Raw genomic sequence first — 21,581 nt, forward strand, 5'->3', positions numbered from 1 at the left:
AAAAGGTTCTTTTCAACCTAAAATATTGTAAGCTTCAAAACGATTATACATACCTCATAACAAGCCTTAAAAAAATAAGCTCTGATATGGATTTAATGTCAACTCTTCCATAATCTTTTTCATTTAGAAATTCCAGAAACTCCTTCAAATTCTATAAACAAACAATATTCTTTACCATACTGGCAGAAATTTACTTACCATACTGGCAGAATTCAGGAAGCTTGCAAGCTACCATTATTCACCCTTATGATATCTGAGATGTAACTCTTCACAACATTAAATGCATCGCTGATTTTTCTAAACATTTAAAAATGAGCTCTCTCCAACCCTATGACAAGTATCAGCCTACGTAATTTTAAAAGGATATTTCATACAGTTTGTAATTTTTTGTAGTGTAACTGGACCATGTGTATTAAAACACAGTTTAAATAAGAATACCCGCGGAATCCCTAGCTTAATTAATTCATCCCATACCTTTTGGAAGCAGGTAGACATATTAATTATACACAAATAAAATAAATTTAAGCTAATCAAGGAGAGACAGGAAGTTTGTTCTCAAATCTTGAACTCCTGAAAGTAAATTATTACATAATTAGAATTCCTCACATAATTATACCACAACATTGGTTTTCCTACAGGTTTGGGCAATTTGCTGGTTACTGGATAAGATCTTATTTATAAATTGTCAGTTAATCCTATCACATTTACTTTTAGCTCCTAATTGTCCTAAAATGCAAAGAAATCTTAATTGGCGGAAATCTCTTGCTGGCAAAAGGTTTTAACCACTTGGGGGTCAATCAGAACCTAAGGCCTGATGATGGTAATACAAGGCTGTTAAACAAGGGGGAAAGAAATCTCAACAATCAAGATGATACTATTTACTCAATGCAGCAAATTATTTTTTCTTTGGTTAGGTTCTACCTAAATATTTTTCTTCTAACTTTAAACATGGAAGTCACTAGGTCTTTTGAAACTAGGGACCATTCATAAGCCACTAACAACACAAATAACAAGTATCCTATCCCCTTCACTCACGCACACACACAAGTATGTGAAAATCTGGCCTCTGAGATTTCATTTGACTATGAATTCATTTTTTTAAATTGCAGAGTTTAATACAGTAAGAAGAAAAAGACAAAAATCTACCAACTAGGCTGAGCTGCCATCCTCTCCATGTAGTCTTTGGCCATATCTCGGGCTTCAATGTTCTCAGGATACAGCACGCAGAACATGGCCAAGGCTCCCAAGTTGTTGCCGTAAATTTCATTCCAGCGGGCGCTGTACTCCTTGGGATCCCAGGGAGGGAGGTACTCCAAGGGGCTGGACAGCATGATGTGCACGGCCTCGGTGAGCCGGGCGGCAATGTGCTCGTGGGAGCTGGCAGCTCTGAGCTGGAGCTTGGCCACCTCCGCCCTGGAGAAGTACAGCATTGGATGGCTGTCGTAGTTGGCATTTGTAAAGGGAATCATGACTTCTGGGTTCTCGTCGGTGACGTAGGCTGACACAAAGCAAAACAAATATATGAAAAACACACTGGGAGCCCCCCGTGTGTGAGTCCTCATCGTGGCCTCAGATCTCCAAATCTCCAAGGCAGCCAAACCATCTTCGAAAGATCCTACAGGACGGAAAAGAGAAGAGGAGGATATGTCAACCAGGGGACCATGGTGAAGCAGGAAATACGTGGTAGGTAGCGACCTTGCTTACTATGAAAATTAAGCTTATGAATTTTTAGACTTTTCAAAAATACAGCAAAAATTTGAGCTAGGAAGAAACTAAAACCTAATCATTTAATTAACTCATTAATTAATTACACATGATACAACAGACATATTCATTGTGGAAAACAGAAACTTTGGACTTGGGAAAACAGTATAATATCTGCTCGAGTAGAGAAGAAAAACTCTTGTTGGCATTCTTCTCACGTTTTATCACACAAAAAACGTTTTGATTTTATGGTATTTTTGGACATTAATATGAAAACCACAGTAACCAAAAGCTTGTGGTGAAATATCGTCTGGGAATCAGGATGGACGTTAGGGAAAAAAAAAAAGAAAATCCTGTCTTAATACAGCCACCTTCACTCTAAGTTCTCCCCTCCTCTCAGCATTCTCCATTCTGAACCAGGGATTAGGATCAATACATCTATATGAATGTGAGCAGACAAAATATTATGAGTAAGGCTAAATATTCTCTTTGTGTCAGCAGAAGGTGGGGACTGCGACAACAAAAGCAGGGTAAACATCTGCTAAGCCCATGTGTTCCCTGGGCTGATATCGGCAGGAGTGCAGGGCATGATCAGACAGGGGGCTGCAGGGACTAGAGACTGACATGCCTTCATTCAGAAAATAAAATTCCAGAATTAAAAGGCTGAAAGAACACGTGTGCATTTTCCCCTTATTATTTGAAACTACTGTCTACTTTTTCATTTTGTATTTGGGATTTTGGTGTCATTCAGTGAGTCAGACATTTAAACCAAGCTCACATATTTTCTTTACTGCTTAACTTTCTTAAAAATCCTTTTCTTTCAGTGGCAGCTTTGCTCACAGGTTAGCAAGAACGTCTTTCAAAGTAGGAACATTAAAAAAAAAAAAAAGAAAGAAAGAAAATCCTCAGCCTGGTCTATGTCCCACATCTGGGATAAAGCAGGCATAAAATCCCCCAGAGGAAAGTCAGGGAATTCTTAAAATTCCTCAGAGGGGAAAGGTTATAGAAAGCAGACCAGAAAAAGACAGTTTTATGTAAATAATGAACAGTAGTTTTCAATTATTCATCGGAGAAACTGGTGGAGAAAAATCAACCTCTCCAGCTGAACACAAACTATTTTTCCAAGGAAAGTCTGCCTCATCACATTCAGAAGAAAGAAAACTAAGGATTTAACACACACTGGAGAACAATCCATATTCTCAACTTGGTCTATCTCCAAGAGAAAGGCAACATGGCATCACTTGTAGATGCTGCCATAAACTCTAGTATTCTTTGTATTTCTGAACGCGCTTTAGACTATATATATAAAACTCAGTGGCAGTGATTTTGTGATGCAGTTTAGATTTACTTCAAGAGTAGAACCTGTAATGAATAAAAACAACTAATATAGCCATGCTAAATAAAATACATAAAATAGAAATAACTCTTGGACTCCACCCATATTGTGTCTAGCACCCAAATCTTCAAGGCAACTGGCTGCCTCCTTCAAGGCCAGAGAGCTGGCCCAGAGTCTTCTGTGGTTATGTCTGAGGAGGGGTGTAGTCTCTGGCAACACAGAGACATGGCTGAGTCTGAAGTAATGCTCAGTCCCCACTGCCCCCACCCCGAGGTGTATTTTTTGCTCTTTTCAGAGAACAAGTGTGCTAATTTTTTTTTAAAGCCTGCATATATTAAATCCCCAAAGGTCTACAACTGGATGCAGCCATCAATGCAATTAGCACTGTTGCGGGGGTGGGGGTGGGGGTGGGTTGTAGGCAGCCAGACTGAGGATGGCTTGGAAGTTTCTCCTTTAACTGACCTCTACGTGCATAGAACAGAACTGAAGATCTTCTCTCAACTACTGGGTTTTTGTTTGTTTGTTTGCTTATTTGTTTTCCTTGTTTAAAAGGCTTTTAACATAAAGCAAATAATTTTTTGCAACATTGCCCAAACTTTTCATTATCAAATTGTCTGAGGCTTCTTAATGATTATCATTTCACAACAATATCTCCATTTTCACCTTCTTTAAATGAACTGGCCTAACAGATGTACCATTAAAACAGAGCTTCACTCTCAACATATTTTAAAGTTTGTATTCAAACAGTATGAAGAAAACAGGATCAGGAAATTCAGACGTAAAAGTGAATGGATTACTGATACATGCTACATCATGGATGCAACTAAGTGAAAGAAGACACGAAAGGCCACATGTTGTATGGTTCCATTTCTACGAAATGTCCAGCAGTGGCAAATCCATAGACACAGAAAATATTATACATTAGTGGTTGCCAGGGGTTTGGAAGAGAGGGAAATAGGGAATGACTGCTTAAAATGGGTGTAGGTTTCCTTTTGGGGTGATGAAAATGTTTTGCGTCAACTACTGTTTTTTAAACGTGTAGCTCAAATTCTAGGTGGGTAAGGGGGTGGCATGGGTTATGGATGGATGGGTTGGAAGCTATGTGGAAACTAGAAACTCCATCTCAGATTCTGCACACACATTCCCTAAAAGGGGCTAAAGCTGATTTGTTTTATTCTTTCTCCTGCCTTATGCATATCACCCTCCTATCCAGGGCTGGAGTCACTGAGATAGAGACAGCTGCTCCACAGTGACCCTCCCAATCCAGGACTGACTCAAGCTATGATCACAGCCACTTCTGCCACATTGCTTCCGGTTACATAGGATATGCCTGAGGGTATTTAAACAAGAAGCGCTGTTCCTGAAGCACAGACCTCATTAAGATGTTGTTTTGGGAACGATGCCACCTCAATATGCCAACTGTTACCAAAGGTTCCCTAGTTATTGCTTCATTCACGTGAGGGTGTCAGGGCAGCAAGGCCTGAGTTACCACACATTTAAAACATTCTTGTTGGAATACATGTGGGCCAGTGCAGTACCCACAGAAATTCTGCTGAACAATCATCCACGAAGAATGAGAAGAGAAGACCGTGGCACTCGCGGTGGCACAAATTGTGCAGCCTTCCTCATAGCATACACACAACAAGCCCAGCCTCTACTCTCTGTAATTTATTAATGCCTTTGCTGAGCTACCTGAAGAGTTAACATCTCCTGTATTTGGCGGGTACCTGTACCACATCGGACTGTTTCAGCTGTTTATGCCATACCTCACAGAAGAGGGGACCACAGCTCCCTCTTTGCATCACAGGGATTAGCAGTGTGTGCCTGGCATATAAAAGGCAGCTCACAGACGCTGGCTGAACTTGTGGGCCTAGGAGCTGATAGAGTGGATCTCATTATTGAAATGAGCAAGGAGAAACCTTATTCCTCCTTATTTGAAGCCAAAGCAAGTTTAGAATTTTTGAGAAAAAGTTTCTGCCAGAAAACGAACAGAGAAAAACACTCACGAGGCCTAGAAACTTCTGTAGCCTAAAACATATTCACTAGGTTTTGTTTTTCTTTTTTAACATCTTTATTGGATTATAATTGCTTTACAACAGTGTGTTAGTTTCAGCTTTATAACAAAGTGAATCAGATATACATGTACATATATCCCCATATCTCCTCCCTCTTGTATCTCCCTCCCACCCTCCCTATCCCACCCCTCTAGGTGGTCACAAGCACCTAGCTGACCTCTCTGTGCTATGCGGCTGCTTCCCACTAGCTATTTATTTCATATTTGGTAGTACATATAAGTCCATGCCACTCTCTCACTGCGTCTCAGCTTATCCTTCCCCCTCCCTGTGTCCTCAAGTCCATTCTCTATGTCTGTATCTTTATTCCTGTCCTGCCCCTAGGTTCCTCAGAACCTTTTTTTTTTTTTTAGATTCCATATAGATGTGTTAGCATACAGTATTTGTTTTTCCCTTTCTGACTTACTTCACTCTATGACAGACTCTAGGTCCATCCACCTCACTACAAATAACTCAATTTTGTTTCTTTTTATGGCTAAGTAATATTTCATTGTGCATATGTGCCACATCTTCTTTATCCATCCATCTGTCGATGGACATTTAGGTTGCTTCCATGTCCTGGCAATTGTAAAATGAGCTGCAATGAACACTGTGGTACATGACTCCTTTTGAATTATGGTTTTCTCAGGGTATATGCCCAGTAATGGGATTGCCGGGTCACAGGGTAGTTTTATATTTAGTTTTTTAAGGAACCTCCATACTGTTCTCCATAGTGGCTGTATCAATTTACATTCCTACCAATAGTGCAAGAGAGTCCCCTTTTCTCCACACCCTCTCCAGCATTTACTGTTTATAGATTTTTGGATGATGGTCATTCTGACTGGTGTGAGGTGACACCTCATTGTAGTTTTGATTTGCATTTCTCTAATGATTAGTGATGTTGAGCATCCTTTCATGTGTTTGTTGGCAATCTGTATATCTTCTTTGGAGGATATCTATTTAGGTCTTCTGCCCATTTTTGGATTGGGTTGTTTGTTTTATTTGATATTGAGCTGCATGAGATGCTTAAAAATTTTGGAGATTAATCCTGTCAGTTGCTTCATTTGAAAATATTTTCTCCCATTCTGAGGGCTGTCTTTTCGTCTTCTTTATGGTTTCCTTTGCTGTGCAAAAGCTTTTAAGTTTCATTAGATCCCATTTGTTTATTTTTGTTTTTATTTCCATTTCTCTAAATGGAGGAGGGTCAAAAGGATCTTGCTGTGATTTATGTCATAGAGTGTTCTCCTATGTTTTCCTCTAAGAGTTTTATAGTGTCTGGCCTTACATTTAGGTCTTTAATCCATTTTGAGTTTATTTTTGTGTATGGTGTTAAGGAGTGTTCTAATTTCATTCTTTTACATGTGGCTGTCCAGTTTTCCCAGCACCACTTATTGAAGAGGCTGTCTTTTCTCCATTGTATATTCTTGCGTCCTTTATCAAAAATAAGGTGACTATATGTGCATGGGCTTATCTCTGGGCTTTCTATCCTGTTCCATTAATCTATATTTCTGTTTTTGTGCCAGTACCATACTGTCTTGATTACTCTAGCTTTGTGGTATAGTCTGAAGCATAGGAGCCTGATTCCTCCAGCTCCGTTTTTCTTTCTCAAGACTGCTTTGGCTATTCAGGGTCTTTTGTGTTTCCATACAAATTGTAAATTTTTTGTTCTAGTTCTGTGAAAAATGCCATTGGTAGTTTGATAGGAATTGCATTGAATCTGTAGATTGCTTTGGGTAGTATAGTCATTTTCACAATGTTGATTCTTCCAATCCAAGAACATGGTATATCTCTCCATCTGTTTGTATCATCTTTTTTTTTTTTTTTTTGCGGTACGTGGGCCTCTCACCCTTGCGGCCTCTCCCATTGTGGAGCACAGGCTCCAGACGCGCAGGCTCAGCGGCCATGGCTCACGGGCCCAGCCACTCCGCGGCACGTGGGATCTTCCCAGACCGGGGCATGAACCTGTGTCCCCTGCATCGGCACGCGGACTCTCAACCACTGCACCACCAGGGAAGCCCTGTTTGTATCATCTTTAATTTCTTTCATCCGTGTCTTATAGTTTTCTGCATACAGGTCTTTTGGCTCCTTAGGTAGGTTTATTCCTAGGTATTTTATTCTTTTTGTTGCAATGGTAAACGAGAGTGTTTCCTTAATTTCTCTTTCAGATTTTTCATCATTAGTGTATAGGAATGCAAGAGATTTCTGTGCATTAATTAATTTGGTATCCCGCTACTTTACCAAATTCATTGATGAGCTCTAGTAGTTTTGTGGTAGCATCTTTAGGATTCTCTATGTATAGTATCACGTCATCTGCAAACAGTGACAGCTTTACTTTTCCGATTTGGATTCCTTTTATTTCTTTTTCTACTCTGACTGCTGTGGCTAAAACTTCCAAAACTATGTTGAAAAATAGTGGTGAGAGTGGGCAACCTTGTCTTGTTCCTGATCTTAGTGGAAATGGTTTCAGTTTTTCACCGTTGAGAATGATGTTAGCTGTGGGTTTGTCATATATGGCCTTTATTATGTTGAGGTAAGTTCCCTCTATGCCTACTTTCTGGAGGGTTTTTATCATAAATGGGTGTTGAATTTTGTTGAGAGTTTTTTCTGCATCTGTTGAGATGATCATATGGTTTTTCTCCTTCAATTTGTTAATATGGTTTATCACGTTTATTGATTTGTGTATTATTCACTAGGTTTTCAAAAAAAAAATGAAAGAGGTAAACAAATTAAACTTAACTAAAGTCTAACACAAACTTGCTTTAGCCTGATAACCGAAAGGGAGACCTATTTCCCATCTACCATCTTAAATCTGTCTAGGAAATTTCATCGAAAAGCCCCTATAACCAGGCTTTGGGTTTGGATTTCCCCTTTAACCTTCTACCTTTGGCATTCCGTATATCCTCTCTGTAAAGAGAAGAGCTAAAATTAGGTGGACAAAGCAACTGACAGAGGAATAATCTCCAAAATATACAAGCAGCTCATGCAGCTCAATATCAAAAAAACAAACAACCCAATCAAAAAATGGGCAGAAGACCTAAATAGACATCTCTCCAAAGAAGACACACAGATGGCCAACAAACACATGAAAAGATGCTCAACATCACTAATCATTAGAGAAATGCAAATCAAAATCACAATGAGGTATCACCCCACACCAGTCAGAATGGCCATCATCAAAAAAATCTACAAACAATAAATGCTGGAGAGAGTGTGGAGAAAAGGGAACCCTCTTGCACTCTTGGTGGGAATGTAAAGTGATACAGCCGCTATGGAGAACAGTATGGAGGATCCTTAAAAAACTAAAAACAGAACTGCCATATGACCCAGCAATCTCACTACTGGGCATATACCCTGAGAAAACCATAATTCAAAAGGAGTCATGTACCACAATGTTCACTGCAACACTATTTACAATAGCCAGGACATGGAAGCAACCTAAATGTCCATCGACAGATGAATGGATAAATAAGATATACTACATATATACAATGGAATATTACTCAGCCATAAAAAGGAATGAAATTGGGTCATTTGTAGTGATGTGGATAAACCTAGAGCCTGTCACACAGAGTGAAGTAAGTCAGAAAGAGAAAAACAAATACTGTATATTAACGCATATATATGGAATCTAGAAAAATGGTACTGATAAACCTATTTGCAGGGCAGGAAAAAAGACACAGACGTAGAGAACGGACTTGTGGACACAGGGGGAAGGGTAGGGTGGGATGAACTGAGAGAGTAGCATTGACATATATACACAACTGTGTGTAGTGGGAAGCTGCTGTATAGCACAGGGAGCTCAGCTTGGTGCTCTGTGATGACCTAGAGGGGTGGGATGGTGGTGGGGGGAGTCGGGGGGGATTGGGGGGAGAGTCGGGGGGGATTGAGGGGGATGGGAAGGCGGCTCAAGAGGGAGGGGATATATGTATACGTACAGCTGATTCATTTTGTTGTACAGCAGAAACTAGCACAACATTGTAAAGCAAATATACTCCAATAAAAAAAAAATAGGTGGACAGGTTTTATGCTAATTTTATGTACTTATTTCAATGTACATTAGAAAAAACTATAACTATCACATCAAACCTGAGATTTCAATAGATAAATTTCCTGTTTAAAATACATTTAAGTTTAAAAATAATTTAAAAAGAAAAGTAAATGGATAAAGCAAAAACCGTTGAAGGTGGTGCCTGAATGACTAAAGTTTGGAAGATGCTGAAAATGGTGAGTGAAACAACGGCCATTAAAGGCTAATGAGTTTACCAAAATGACCAACCCTGACTCCCTGGCTCCCCCTACCACAACACACACACACACACACACACACACACACACACACACACACCTTGCACAAATTAAGTCTGTACTTTCAGATGTCTGCAGATGATCTCTCAAGCCATTCTCTCCCTAGTTCATTGTGCTGCAAACACGGCAGAGTGCTACCACCTCCCTTAAAACTTTAAGCTGCCCTTGGCCCAGTTCAAGAGCACGGAACTCTCAATATGGCAAAATCGTGAGCTCCCCTCAGCAGCTGCCTAAGAGTACACAGTTTACCCATAATTCAATTCTCAGGATGGTTCTGAATGACCCTATTAAGGCCTCATTTCCCCTAACAGTCTTCCTCTTCTCTTCTCCACTAGTTTTTCTAATCCAGTTTTCCTTCTTATTTTTTGGTCTCACTCTACACAGCTTAGAGAGCAAAACATTCCTAAATTTTGACCTAATCAATGAATACAGTATAGTTGAGATAATTCAGATAGCAATTTAATCATTTCTCTGCTTGCATGCCCTACATATATCTGCAACAGCTCAACTGGCATTATGCTAAGGCCAAGCCAAATAATGCAAAAAGGACTTAACAAACTGACCGAATTCCAATTATCTTAAGTAGGTCCTCACAAAGCAACAATAAGCCTAAAGTTGTTTTGCTTTAATTCTGGTTCCAACAAGCCACTGCAGCTATTATGATTGCTGACACACAGAGAAATTTTGTGTGAAACGCTCTTCACGTGTTTGATCTTTCCCTTTACAATAACTCAATGTGGTAAAGCAGTATTAAGAGTTAATCTAACAACATCTTAGCGTAAACTTCAGAGGCAGAAAAACAACCTCAGTCTCCCAAACCCTAAACCAAGGTTCTTTCCTTTAGCCAAATTGTTAACATTCAACAACATTAAAGGTTCCATTTTTGTCATCCTTACACAAAGAAAGCACAGAAAGAGTATGCTGAGAAGGATCAAGAACTGAAAGCTATACGAGTACATCGAGTTTCAAAAATGAAATGGGTTTGCAAACAGTCTGGGCGATTTATAAATGAAACATACAGTAGTACAAAAGTTCTTTCAATTCCTCTGGCTTTAGAAATATACAAAGTATAAGGATAGAAGAAATCACCCTATAGAAAGTAAACCATGTCCCAAATTAAGATGGATTTAAAAACCCCTTATAATATGTGCCAAGTCTAAGGAGCACAGCATTATGGTTAACATTATGGGCGTGGAGTTGGGCAGGCATGAGTATAAGTCCCAGCTCTGCTGTCTACTAGTTTTGATCAACTGAGTCCTGCTCTCGGAACCCCCGTTCTCTCATCCATAAAATGGCCCCAACTTCCTGAGGCAAAATAAATATTATGTGATGCACTTAGCATAGAACCTGACATGAAAGGCTTCATAAATATTTGTCATTTTGAATAAAAGGGAAGAAGTTTCAGACATGCAAGACGATACTCACCTACCCGTAAAATATTTTATTTGAAAGAAACTAAATATTATAGTAAAAGAATAAGAACTAAAAATATCCACTGACTAGGGCAAGGTCACGCCACGTGTTAGAGACTTAGCTGAAACTAGAACACAAGGCTCCTGACCCTTTAGGGCATCGTTCACAGTAAGCCCCACACTCACTAGACAGGAAAGCAAATGACCCTTGAAATTTTTCAAGAATTTGTTGGCGGTTTTACCCCCAAAGAAAAGCATAAACATTAAATAAACTATTATCTGAATCTGATTGCCTCCCAAGGCCAGTTATTTATTCTTGGTGTACAAAAGGTGACTGCTGCTTACTGTATTCTTTGGAAAGAAAGGCCCAGTGATACAGTAAGTGCTGGGAAAAACAATCTCTGGCCGGGGAGCTGTTTCCTAGGAACAAGTTGATATTATGGAAGGAGTACATGAGGACTTGGAGGACATCTGCTGCTATTGCCAGAGATGATGATTTAAACTCAGTCCAGGCTCTGGTCTTGGGTCAGTCTATGTCATCAGCATCTCAGCTGATCACCCTAGGAGATGCTATCTGATGTTAATGAAACTAAATCCCTCCTCCCTCCACATATATAAAACCAGAATGTCAGTGCACTCATTTATGAGAAATACAACTATCAAGCAGATTAGGAAATATTTTCTGGCTTCATCAGAAAAATACAAAGGAAGTAAAATTATTAGACAATTGCCTGGTGTACAAGGAATCAGAACAAAGGCAGTGGGAAGGGCCCTGGACCTGGAGCAACTCAACGAGTAGAGATCACCACCATAGCTGCCCTTGAAAGGAGTCTGTGTTGTCAGCATGTCACAAATGCCCCTGGGACATCATTAAAAATCAATGTCTAGGGGCTTCCCTGGTGGCACAGCGGTTGAGAGTCCGTCTGCTGATGCAGGGGACACGGGTTCGTGCCCCGGTCTGGGAAGATCCCACATGCCGCGGAGTGGCTGGGCCCGTGAGCCATGGCCGCTGAGCCTGCGCGTCCGGAGCCTGTGCTCCGCAATGAGAGAGGCCACAAGAGTGAGAGGCCCGTGTACCACAAAATAAAAAAAAAAAATTGAATTGTAGTGAATATTTAGGAAAGAAGAGCAAAATGTATGCCCCCCACAGCTCCTGCCACCACCTCCACCAAGCCCAGCCCAACATCAGCTGTTATGGTTTGCCCAACCCAATGGATAGGCCCAGTAGTGAATAATATGACTAGGACAGCTAACCCTTCCACACTAGATCTGGATGTGCCCTTATCCATGAAGGGCTGAAACAGCCCAGCAGACCAGACAACTGAACACCCCTGACACCGTACCCTCTGCCCTGGAAAATGCGCAGGCCCTGCAGGAGTTAGCAACTACAACTCCTCCCTCATCATGCTTCCAGTAAAACCCAAGTTCCCTCCCTCTATAGGCCTCCAATCAGGGTTTAGGCAAAGCAATGGCCTAAGAGCACTAGTACATCCCAGCAGAGCTACTTATTTCCTTCTCTGATCTATTTTAGGACTTAACTCTCAAAGAAATCTAATTCCAAGTATTTGAGAAACATCTTGTCATGGTCTCACATACTACTTCCCTGTTTCCATATATTTTAAGTAACGGAATATACATGTGTTTAAAGTTCTCCTCACTTTTCTATTTCAATTTTATTAAAGGTATCATTAGGATAATTTTAGTTATTTTTCCTCAATATCAAAATAAAGCCTTATATGTCCTTGGTAAATTTTTGTAGTGAAATAAATCTAACATTATTCTTAAATATGTCAAATGTTAAGAAAACGTATGGTTTTGGTACTATGCAATCATTCCCTACAATTATACTCCCTGACGTGTAAAGCCTATGGACTCTGCCAAAAAAGAAAATTTTAAAAACCAAGGGTTCTTAATCAAAATGAAAGTTCTTTTTACTGAAGGCTTATTGTTTCCTTATTGCTTAAGGGTGAAACAAAATACATCTCCCCCAAAAAAGTCATTTCCAAACAAAAGTCCACAATATGAAATTATAACATATGGAAGCCCAAAGAATTTATACACACTACTGAGGGAGTAATTATAACCCTGAACCCACACAGCAAAACCACACTGTGTATAATAATTGATGTTCACCACCTTTACACTCAACACTGGAGAACTTTAGGTTAAGTTTGTAAGTTAAGTGCAGCTCTGTGTAGTCAAAGAACATTTCTACATTGTCCCCAGGAAAGTTGTGAAGATACCACATTTTCCCTTAATATAATCTGAAGCTCACTTTTTTCCTACACCAACAATGATAACAGTATAACTTCTTTATATGAGAATAATTCATCTAAATTATGTTTTAAATGGTCAGAGATATTTTCTGGTATCAAGTCTGAAGGCTCCATCTCCCACACACCAGACACTATCAATACTTGAATGAATAACTTGGTGGCTATCAAACTGAAGACATAATTAGGAGGAGAGTTTTGCCTGGTGCTCATTCCTACAAAACTAAAAACCATTAAGATCCAGCTTTTGAGAGAGTGGTTGCCCTACAGAAAGCAGAGAGGAAGTAAAATGTGTATCATTTTCGTGGAGGCAGAGAGACCAGGGTAGAGGTGGGGGGAAGGTCTACAAAGTCACTGATGAGACTAGTGGAGTACTGAATTTTGCCTGCAAAAAGGCTCAAAGACAAAATGAAATGGTTATACTTTATAAGACAAGCTATGAGTAAATTCTAGTTTATCTAGCAGTCTAACAATTGCATATCTTCTGAATGGTACCTTTTGTTACAATTTTAATCAATTTTCTTAATGATGACATCGGACGATAATATCTTATTTTCTGAATTTTTTACTCATATTATTTTCAGGCTAATTTAATGAGTGTATTTCTTTTTTGGTATTCTGAATCTTTTAAAAAGCAGTAACTTATGCGTATTAAGTTTTCCACTGCATTGTTTTCCAGAATTGGAATATCAGTTCCCTATCGATATTGGGGGTAAGAGTTTCTTACAAATATTAATTAACTCAGCTATGTATTGAGAAGCCATTAAATCCAGGAACATTTTGTATCCATGAGGATACAAAATGAAAATTCTTCCTTAGTCCAAAGCAATTTATTTAACTTATTGTACCTGGCCCCAAAAGACAGTTAGCAATCTTTTAATTTTTTTTTTTCCAAAATTTTTCTAAATAGTGAGTAATCAAAGATTTTTCTAGAAGAGTCTGAAAAATCAGCTCTGGCTTTCTCAGCAATCGCTTTAACCATGAAAACACTCTTTTCTGGCATTACTGACTAAAAATATAAAGCATGAAAAGATGAATAAAGATAATGAAGCCAAGAGCTAAATATAACCGTATACAGTTTCTATAACAGTTAAACTAAACCACGAAATGCCCATGAAAACTAAAGTAAAATTTTTCTTCCTGCCATAGATTCATGAGGGCAGACCAGTGAGGTAGTTAGGAGTGCTGGCTTGGGGTCAGAGTGGCTTTTTTCACAACTGTATGACTTTGGACAAGCTAACTCTCTGAACCTACTCCCTTACTTAAAATGAAGATAGAAATGGTATTCGTCTCACAGACTGCTTGGGGGATTAAATGACATAACACCTATAAAGTACTTAACGCTTTCTGGTAAGTGTTCCCCCAAATGCTGGTTCTCATCATTCACCTCTGAACCTGATTAGCAATTGAGGGCACAAGCTGGAGCCAGACTTCCAGAGTTTGAAACCCAGCACCACCACATTCTTAGCTATGTTCCTGTTTCCTCCTCTGTAAAACGGATAAAATAATACCTGCCTCACAGGGTTTCTGTGATCTTAAATTAGCTTCAAGCATTAAAAGGGTGCCTGGGATTTAGAAAGAGTTCAATAAATGCTAGCGGTTGTCATCACCTTGTCAACGAGAACACCAAAGTCAGTCCACATAAGAGGAAGTGTGCCATGACACTACGAGGAAGTACTCACGAACTATCACTCACAGAAAGTTATTTTTAAAATAGGTACAACGCACCGGGTACTCAGAACCTTGCAGATTCTTCAAGGGCTTAAAAATATCAAATACTTTGACAGATATAAAGTATTTGATGCCAAGAAGTCGGTCCTTCTTCCTGCACAACTGCACATTTGTAACTTTCAGGCTACACATTCCAGGTAACTGAACACATCTGAGGAGAAGTTTCCACATTTAATACTATTTCTTCACCAACCAAATTTTATATACAGAGATAAAGCTTACTGATACACCATACTGATATATATGTGTTTACACAGTCAGAAAAATATCCTAAACATAGAAACAACAGTCTTGGTAAAATTTAAAGATGAAAAAATTACTTCTGAACTTAAAATTTTACATATCTTATGCTTGATTGAAATATATTTTCTACTTCCCATAAATGATATTATACATTAGTTTTCAGTTGGTAATGTAATTCTTTGAATTTGTGAATATAAGTGCCTTTAATTCTGTAACCAAATCTCCCCCTTTGATTCTGAAATATGTTGACTTCTTTTCTTACCAGTTGTGATGGTTAATTTTATGTGTCAACTTGGCTGGCCAAAGAGTGCCCAGATATTTGGTTAAACATTATTTCTGGTTGTGTCTGTGAAAAGGTTTCCTGAAGAGGTTAGTGTTAAAAGCAGTAGCCTGAGTAAAGCAGATTGCTCTGATATGGGTGAGCCTCATTCAATCCATTGAGGGTCTGAATAGAACAAAAAGGCAGAGGAAGGGAGAGATCCCCCCCTCCTTTCTCTCTCTCTCTCTCTCTCTCTCTCTCTCTCTCTCTCTCTCCTTCCCACCCCTCTCCTCCTTTCTCCCTCTCTCTTTGCCTGACTGATGAGCTGGGACGTCGTCGTCTCCTCATCTAAGACGTCGTCTCCTCATCTAGACGTCATCTAAGGACGTCTGCCCTTAGATTGGGACTTACACCACCAACTTTCCTGGGTTCCAGCTTGCAGACAGTAGATCTGCCTCCACAGTTGCATGAGTCAATTCCTCTGCCTCAACTTCAACTTCCAGGCTCCCTTCCTCTTTTCCACCTCTTTCCTGATCCCAATCAATACCACATAATTGCAGGTTAGTTCCTCTATTCTCCTAGCCCAGCATCTGCAAACTTATGTGGGATGTATCATGACATCAATTATACATTTTCAGGCAAAGTACCACAAAACACGTTTTAACCTCTCATCTATAATCTACTCTGGTTCACTCATTTACAAATTTAGCTAAAACTATGTATACTTGGGGTATGTCCTTATATCATCCCCTCCAGCATCAGGTCCTGGAAATTTACCCTCTAATGATAATGACTCTAAGAAGCACTAATACCATGTTCAAAGCCCTACCAAGCTATGCCGGAAAGGGTTAACTCAAAACCTACACATTTCCAAGAAAGGCCTGTCTTCAGGACTGACCCTTGTCTGGCTCATGGGAGATGAGCTCTGAGCCCTTGTAATATTCTATGTAATAAGAGGTTTTTTTTGCATGCCTGAGGCCTTGGGTCACGTGGTACCAGTATGATCAGATAATTTATACTAACAATGTGATTCACGACAAACTCCTGTCTTTGCTCTGGGGGGCTAGAATCTGAATATCTGAAGTCATTCATATAGGCGCTGCATGTTTACACGACTGAACCCCAATAAAAGCCCTGGACACCAAGGCTCGGGTGAGCCTCCCTGGCTGGCAAAGTTTTGCACGTGTTGTCACATATTGTTGGTGGGAGTGGAACTTCATTAGTACAGGATACTGGAAGCCAGTGCCTGTTTCTCCCAGACTTAGGTCCATGCACCTTTCCCCTTTGCTGATTTCAATCTCTATCCGTTGGCTGTTTTAAACTATAACCTGATTTTAACAGCTTTTTGAGCCCTTCTAATGAATCACTGAGCCCAACAGTGGTCTTGGGGACTCCCTGACTTCCTTTTAGTTCAGTCATCTAAATTCCTGTTCGAATTCTGAGAGTCTCGTCATAACTCTTTGTCCCATTAGACAAGAAAATGTCGTGATACTTTTCACCAAATCTTTTTCTTTACTCAACTTCTATTATTTTTCCAACTTCAACCCAGAAAAATGACTCTGTCCAAGGACGTTGCTGTTAAAGCAAAGGACACAGCAGGATACACTGGACTCAGAAACTGCTTAAAAGCTTTAGATATTGTCTAAAAATGAAATACATGATGTTAGGCAAAAAGCTTAAAAGCCTTTCATTGGAAAGTAATTTGCTGGCATTCAACATACAATTCCAGTTCATTTGATTAAAATTAAACTTTCATTTATTGGATGGGTACATATGGAGTGATGCTTTTATCACAACACACAAGCTCTTTTTTCATTTCTCACTTATATTCAAGCATTCTTCCATTTTTTAATCTTCAAATACTCACCAATGATAAATTTCACTTTCTTTGTTGTTGCCTTTCACATTCTCAAACATTTTTATGTGTACTTTTGTTGACTCTCATTTTTGTCTCAGATCATAGTTCTTTGGAATCAAAATCCCTGAGCACTTTCCAAATGTCCTCCTATGAATCATAATCAAAACTCAGAATACCACAGACTTGGTTTGTGAAACAATGATACAGAGATGTAATTAACCCAAAGATGCAGGCACTGCCTTCTCAGACTTCCCCATCTCAGTCTCAGTTACTGGCAACCAATCAGGCCCAAACTACCCCTCCTTCCCTTCCCGCCTGTCTCCATATTCAAACCATCAGCAAATTACGTTGGCTCCATTCTCAAAATACATCCGGAATCCAGCTACTTTTGCCACCACCATAACAGCCTAAGCCACATCATGTCTTGCCCAAATTATTGCAATAGCTTCCAAACTAGTCTCCCTGCCTTCACCCTCATCTCCAGTAGATATTCTCAACATGAGAACCAGAGCCATCATGTTCAACCATAACTCAGATTATGTCACCACTCTGTTTAAAACCCTCCAGTGTTTTCCCATCTCATTCAGAGTCAGCACCAAAGTACTGACGATAGCTCTCAAGTCATTACATGGCCTGACTGTGTTATCTCTGCCTTCACATCCTACAGCTCTCCCCACTCTTTCCCCATTCTCACCAGGTGGCCTCTTTGCTATTCTTATACACACGGGGTGCGCTCCCTCCTCAGCACCTGTGTGCTTGTTCTTTCGCCTGGCATGCTTCCCCCAGACATCCACATAGCTCGCTCCCTCACCTCCTTTATGTATTTGCTCAACTGCCACTTTCTCAGTGAGGCTGGACGTGACCATCTTATTTAAGTTACACTCTTACCACGCACGACCACCACCATTCCCTAACTCCCTCCGGGGTTTTATTTTTCTTCATGGCACTTACAACCCTTTAATCTACCACACAACTTACTTATTTCTTTTGTGTGCCTGGCTCCCCCTTCTAGAATGTAAGCTCCGTGAGGGCACTTTGCTTTCTGCTATATCCCCAACATCTAGGAGTGCCCAGCACTTAAGAAACAGAGTATTTATTGAATAAGATGAAGTTAATGAATGTGTTAAGATGTAAACCTTTAAATACTCAGAGATAACTATACATATAGTGAGATAGCTCTATAACTACATAAAAAGAAGCAATAAAAATCTTTTGTATACCAAGATAAACATTTTGGAGGTAAACTATACTACAATGCTTGAACCTTTGAAGGTTGCTGAGGGCGATTCTTAACGGAGTTTACTGAGAGCTGCCCCCTGCCCAGTGCCCTCCCAACCCTTGCTTAGGCACAAAGCTCCATGCCCACCCTCGGCTGTGGCTGGCTCCTGCACCCCCAAGCCTGCCATGCCCTTGTCAATGTGCCTGGCCTGCCTCTGACCACAGTCCACTCCCTGAGCATCCCTTGCTGTTTCCTAGCATTCCATGAGTGGTTTTCATGGGTTTTCTCAGGGTCTTTCCTAAATGCCACCTCAAAACTTTCAGCCCCTCTTGCACAGTATTAGACATCCCGTCCCTCCCCTCTCTCCTCAAGCCCAGACTGGCCAGGCCACCCTTTCTGCGGGATAACTATTTCGGTGCCAAGACTTTTACTGAGGTTCTTCTGTTTTCAAATTTCAAGTGATTCCCTTCAAGTCCCCACTTTCAACCACATTCCCAAAGATTATCATCATTATTTAACGGTTTGGTTTAAGCGCTTTATTAGTGCTACTATTTGGAAATTTTAAAAAATCCTCTGTACTGCCAACGTTTCTTTTATGTAGAGATGTCAATATAATAAGGATACTTTCCAATGAATTATTCTTTCTTTCACACCTACACTATTCCTATTATCTTGCGCTAAAAACTTCTTATGATGAGCCTTTATATATCTGTCTATAAAATGTTACTAGTCGAGAAACAATTTTTAAGGAAAAGCTTCACTAGACTGCTGGAGACCATGCATGCTGTGCAGAACAAGACAATAATTTCAGAACTGATGGTCACAGATCCACAGGCCAAAAAACATGCTCCTGCCAGAAACACCCCAATTCAGGGCCTGAAATGCCAGATATTTAATATTTGTGTCTGTGTCTATATTCAAGGTCATGAACGTTTAACTTGGTGTCTATATCTGCTCATGGCCAGATTTTACCTAGCTATTTCTTTTGGTCAAACCTGACGGAGTTCTCTTCATCCATGCTGGAGAAAAGTCCTTTTCTACTAATCTTATGTCTTAGACTTTCTTCTCATGTCTTGTCCTAAATGAACATGGTGATGAGATGACCACCTGTCAGGTGACTCCTGAGTTAAATGGGGCAAGGGACGGTGCAGAGATCACTTGAGATGCTTCCAAATTAAAGATTTTGTGAAGCAACTTTGACTCTTTCAGCGATACATCCTCTGTTGTGCTCTCCCATGGAGACCAAATGCCGTTCTCCCCAAGCCATAAGCAAGATGGGAGCTAGCCTCTTCCATTCCTGGGGCCACCTTAGTTCTCTCAGTGACTCACCAGGGGTGACTCTCCTGGCACTTTCATCACTTGCAATCACTATCTGTGTCTGTACTCTTTTTAATCTTCACAGGTCATTTTTATTGTTTGGCGATATTTCTAACTCCCTCAGTGATTCGGGAACCTCAATCATATTTGTCCTTTCTACCTCGATCCCTACTATAAACCTGGGAGGCATCAACTTCTATCTGACATCACTCAGATGCATATCTACCCACTCATTCATTTCCAGCTAACTTCTCAGTAAAATCTTTACTGTGATACTTTAGATTTTTGCCTCTTCCAAAAGCATTCTATTCTTCCTCTATCCCCTATACTTTGGGACGGTGACATATCATCCACATTTACAGAGAAAACTGAAATTATCCAGTGCAAGTATAATGTCCCTAAACTTCTCTTAATGTCTTTATCTCTAATCCTAAATGGAAAGAAGTCACAGAAAGTCCATGTTGAGAAAGAAGAGGGCTCCCCTGGTGGCACAGTGGTTGAGAGTCTGCCTGCCGATGCAGGGGACACAGGTTCGTGCCCCGGTCCAGGAAGATCCCACATGCCGCGGAGTGGCTGGGCCCGTGAGCCATGGCCGCTGAGCCTGCGCGTCCGGAGCCTGTGCTCCGCAACGGGAGAGGCCACAGCAGTGTGAGGCCCGTGTGCCACAAAAAAAAAAAAAAGATGTAACTTGAAATCTGTAATGGGTTGAATTGGGTCCTGCAAAAATTCGTATGTTGGAGTTATAATACCCAATACACCAAAATGTGACCTTATTTGGAAACAGGGTCATTGCAGATATAACTAAGACATAATAATTATAATTAAGATGAAATCTTATTGGAGTAGGATGGGCTCCTAATACGACTGTTATCTTTATGAAAAGGGGAAATTTGGAGACAGAAACACATACACAGGGAGAATGCCATGTCAAGATAAAGCTAGAGATCAGGGTGAAGCATCTACAAGCCAAGAAATACCAAAGATCGACAGAAGCCACCAGAAGCTGGGAGAGAGGCATGGAATGGATTCTCCTTCATGGCCTTGGAAGGAACCAATCCTGCTGACAAGTTGCTTTTGGACTTCTAGCCTCCAGAACTGTGAGACAATAAATTTCTGTTGTGTAAGTCACCCAGTTTGAGGCACTTTGTTACAGCAGCCCTAACAAACTATACATAGTCCTAGCTCTACAGTTTTCTCATTTCTAAAGTAGGGATCGTAATTCTTATTATATCTACACCAAAGGCTGCTATAAACAATAAACACATATAGTGCTTACCAAGTCCTAGGAACTATGCTAAGTACTTCATATGGGTTAACTCATTTAATCTTCACCACAGTGCCATAATACAGATACTAGTATCATCCCCTTTTCACAGCTGAGGAAACTGAGGCACAGACATAATAAGTAAGGTCACACAGAAAGTGAAGGAGCCAAGATATAAACCTAGGCAGTCTGCTAATATTACCCATGATATAACTATCTTTGTAAACCATAAAGTTCCTCCCAAATTAATCACCATCATCATATCACTTTCTTATTCAAGAGCCTCTATACACACAGCAAAATGAACAATTTTCTCCTCCAAGAGCTTCCACAGTCTAGTTCTGGCCCACCTTTTCAACATTATCATTCATTTCCTCCCTACACAAACTTTCCCTTCACACTTAGCTATTCATCCTTGCTTGAGCACAACTCATATTTTTGTCCTTAATTCCCTCTGTTACTCTCTCTGGGGGTTCCCTCTACGGGCTCCACTTCAACTGCATACCTTTCTCAAAGAACACTGTGCTATGTATGAGGCTTTCCCTAGCAACTCCATCCGTAAGTGGTCTCCCCTATGGCCCCATATATGCATTGCTCAATACTCTTCGG

At 40.2% G+C, this 21,581-nt stretch overlaps 1 protein-coding gene across 2 annotated transcripts in view; it reads right to left on the minus strand.

The window, feature by feature from the left end:
- Nucleotides 1–21,581, minus strand: part of DSE (dermatan sulfate epimerase) — a 69,310-nt gene that overhangs the window by 36,171 nt on the left and 11,558 nt on the right. Inside the window, exon 2 of one of the 2 annotated variants that reach the window (XM_065888779.1) lies at nt 1,147–1,615. The exons of the other annotated variant lie outside the window; for it this stretch is intronic. Within the exon in view, the coding sequence (XP_065744851.1) occupies nt 1,147–1,562 (416 nt within the window). The 5' untranslated portion in view covers nt 1,563–1,615. The remainder of the gene's footprint in view (nt 1–1,146; nt 1,616–21,581) is intronic. 2 annotated transcript variants of the gene reach the window in all.

This window comes from Phocoena phocoena, chromosome 12, assembly GCF_963924675.1.
Source record: "Phocoena phocoena chromosome 12, mPhoPho1.1, whole genome shotgun sequence".
NCBI lineage: Eukaryota > Metazoa > Chordata > Mammalia > Artiodactyla > Phocoenidae > Phocoena > Phocoena phocoena.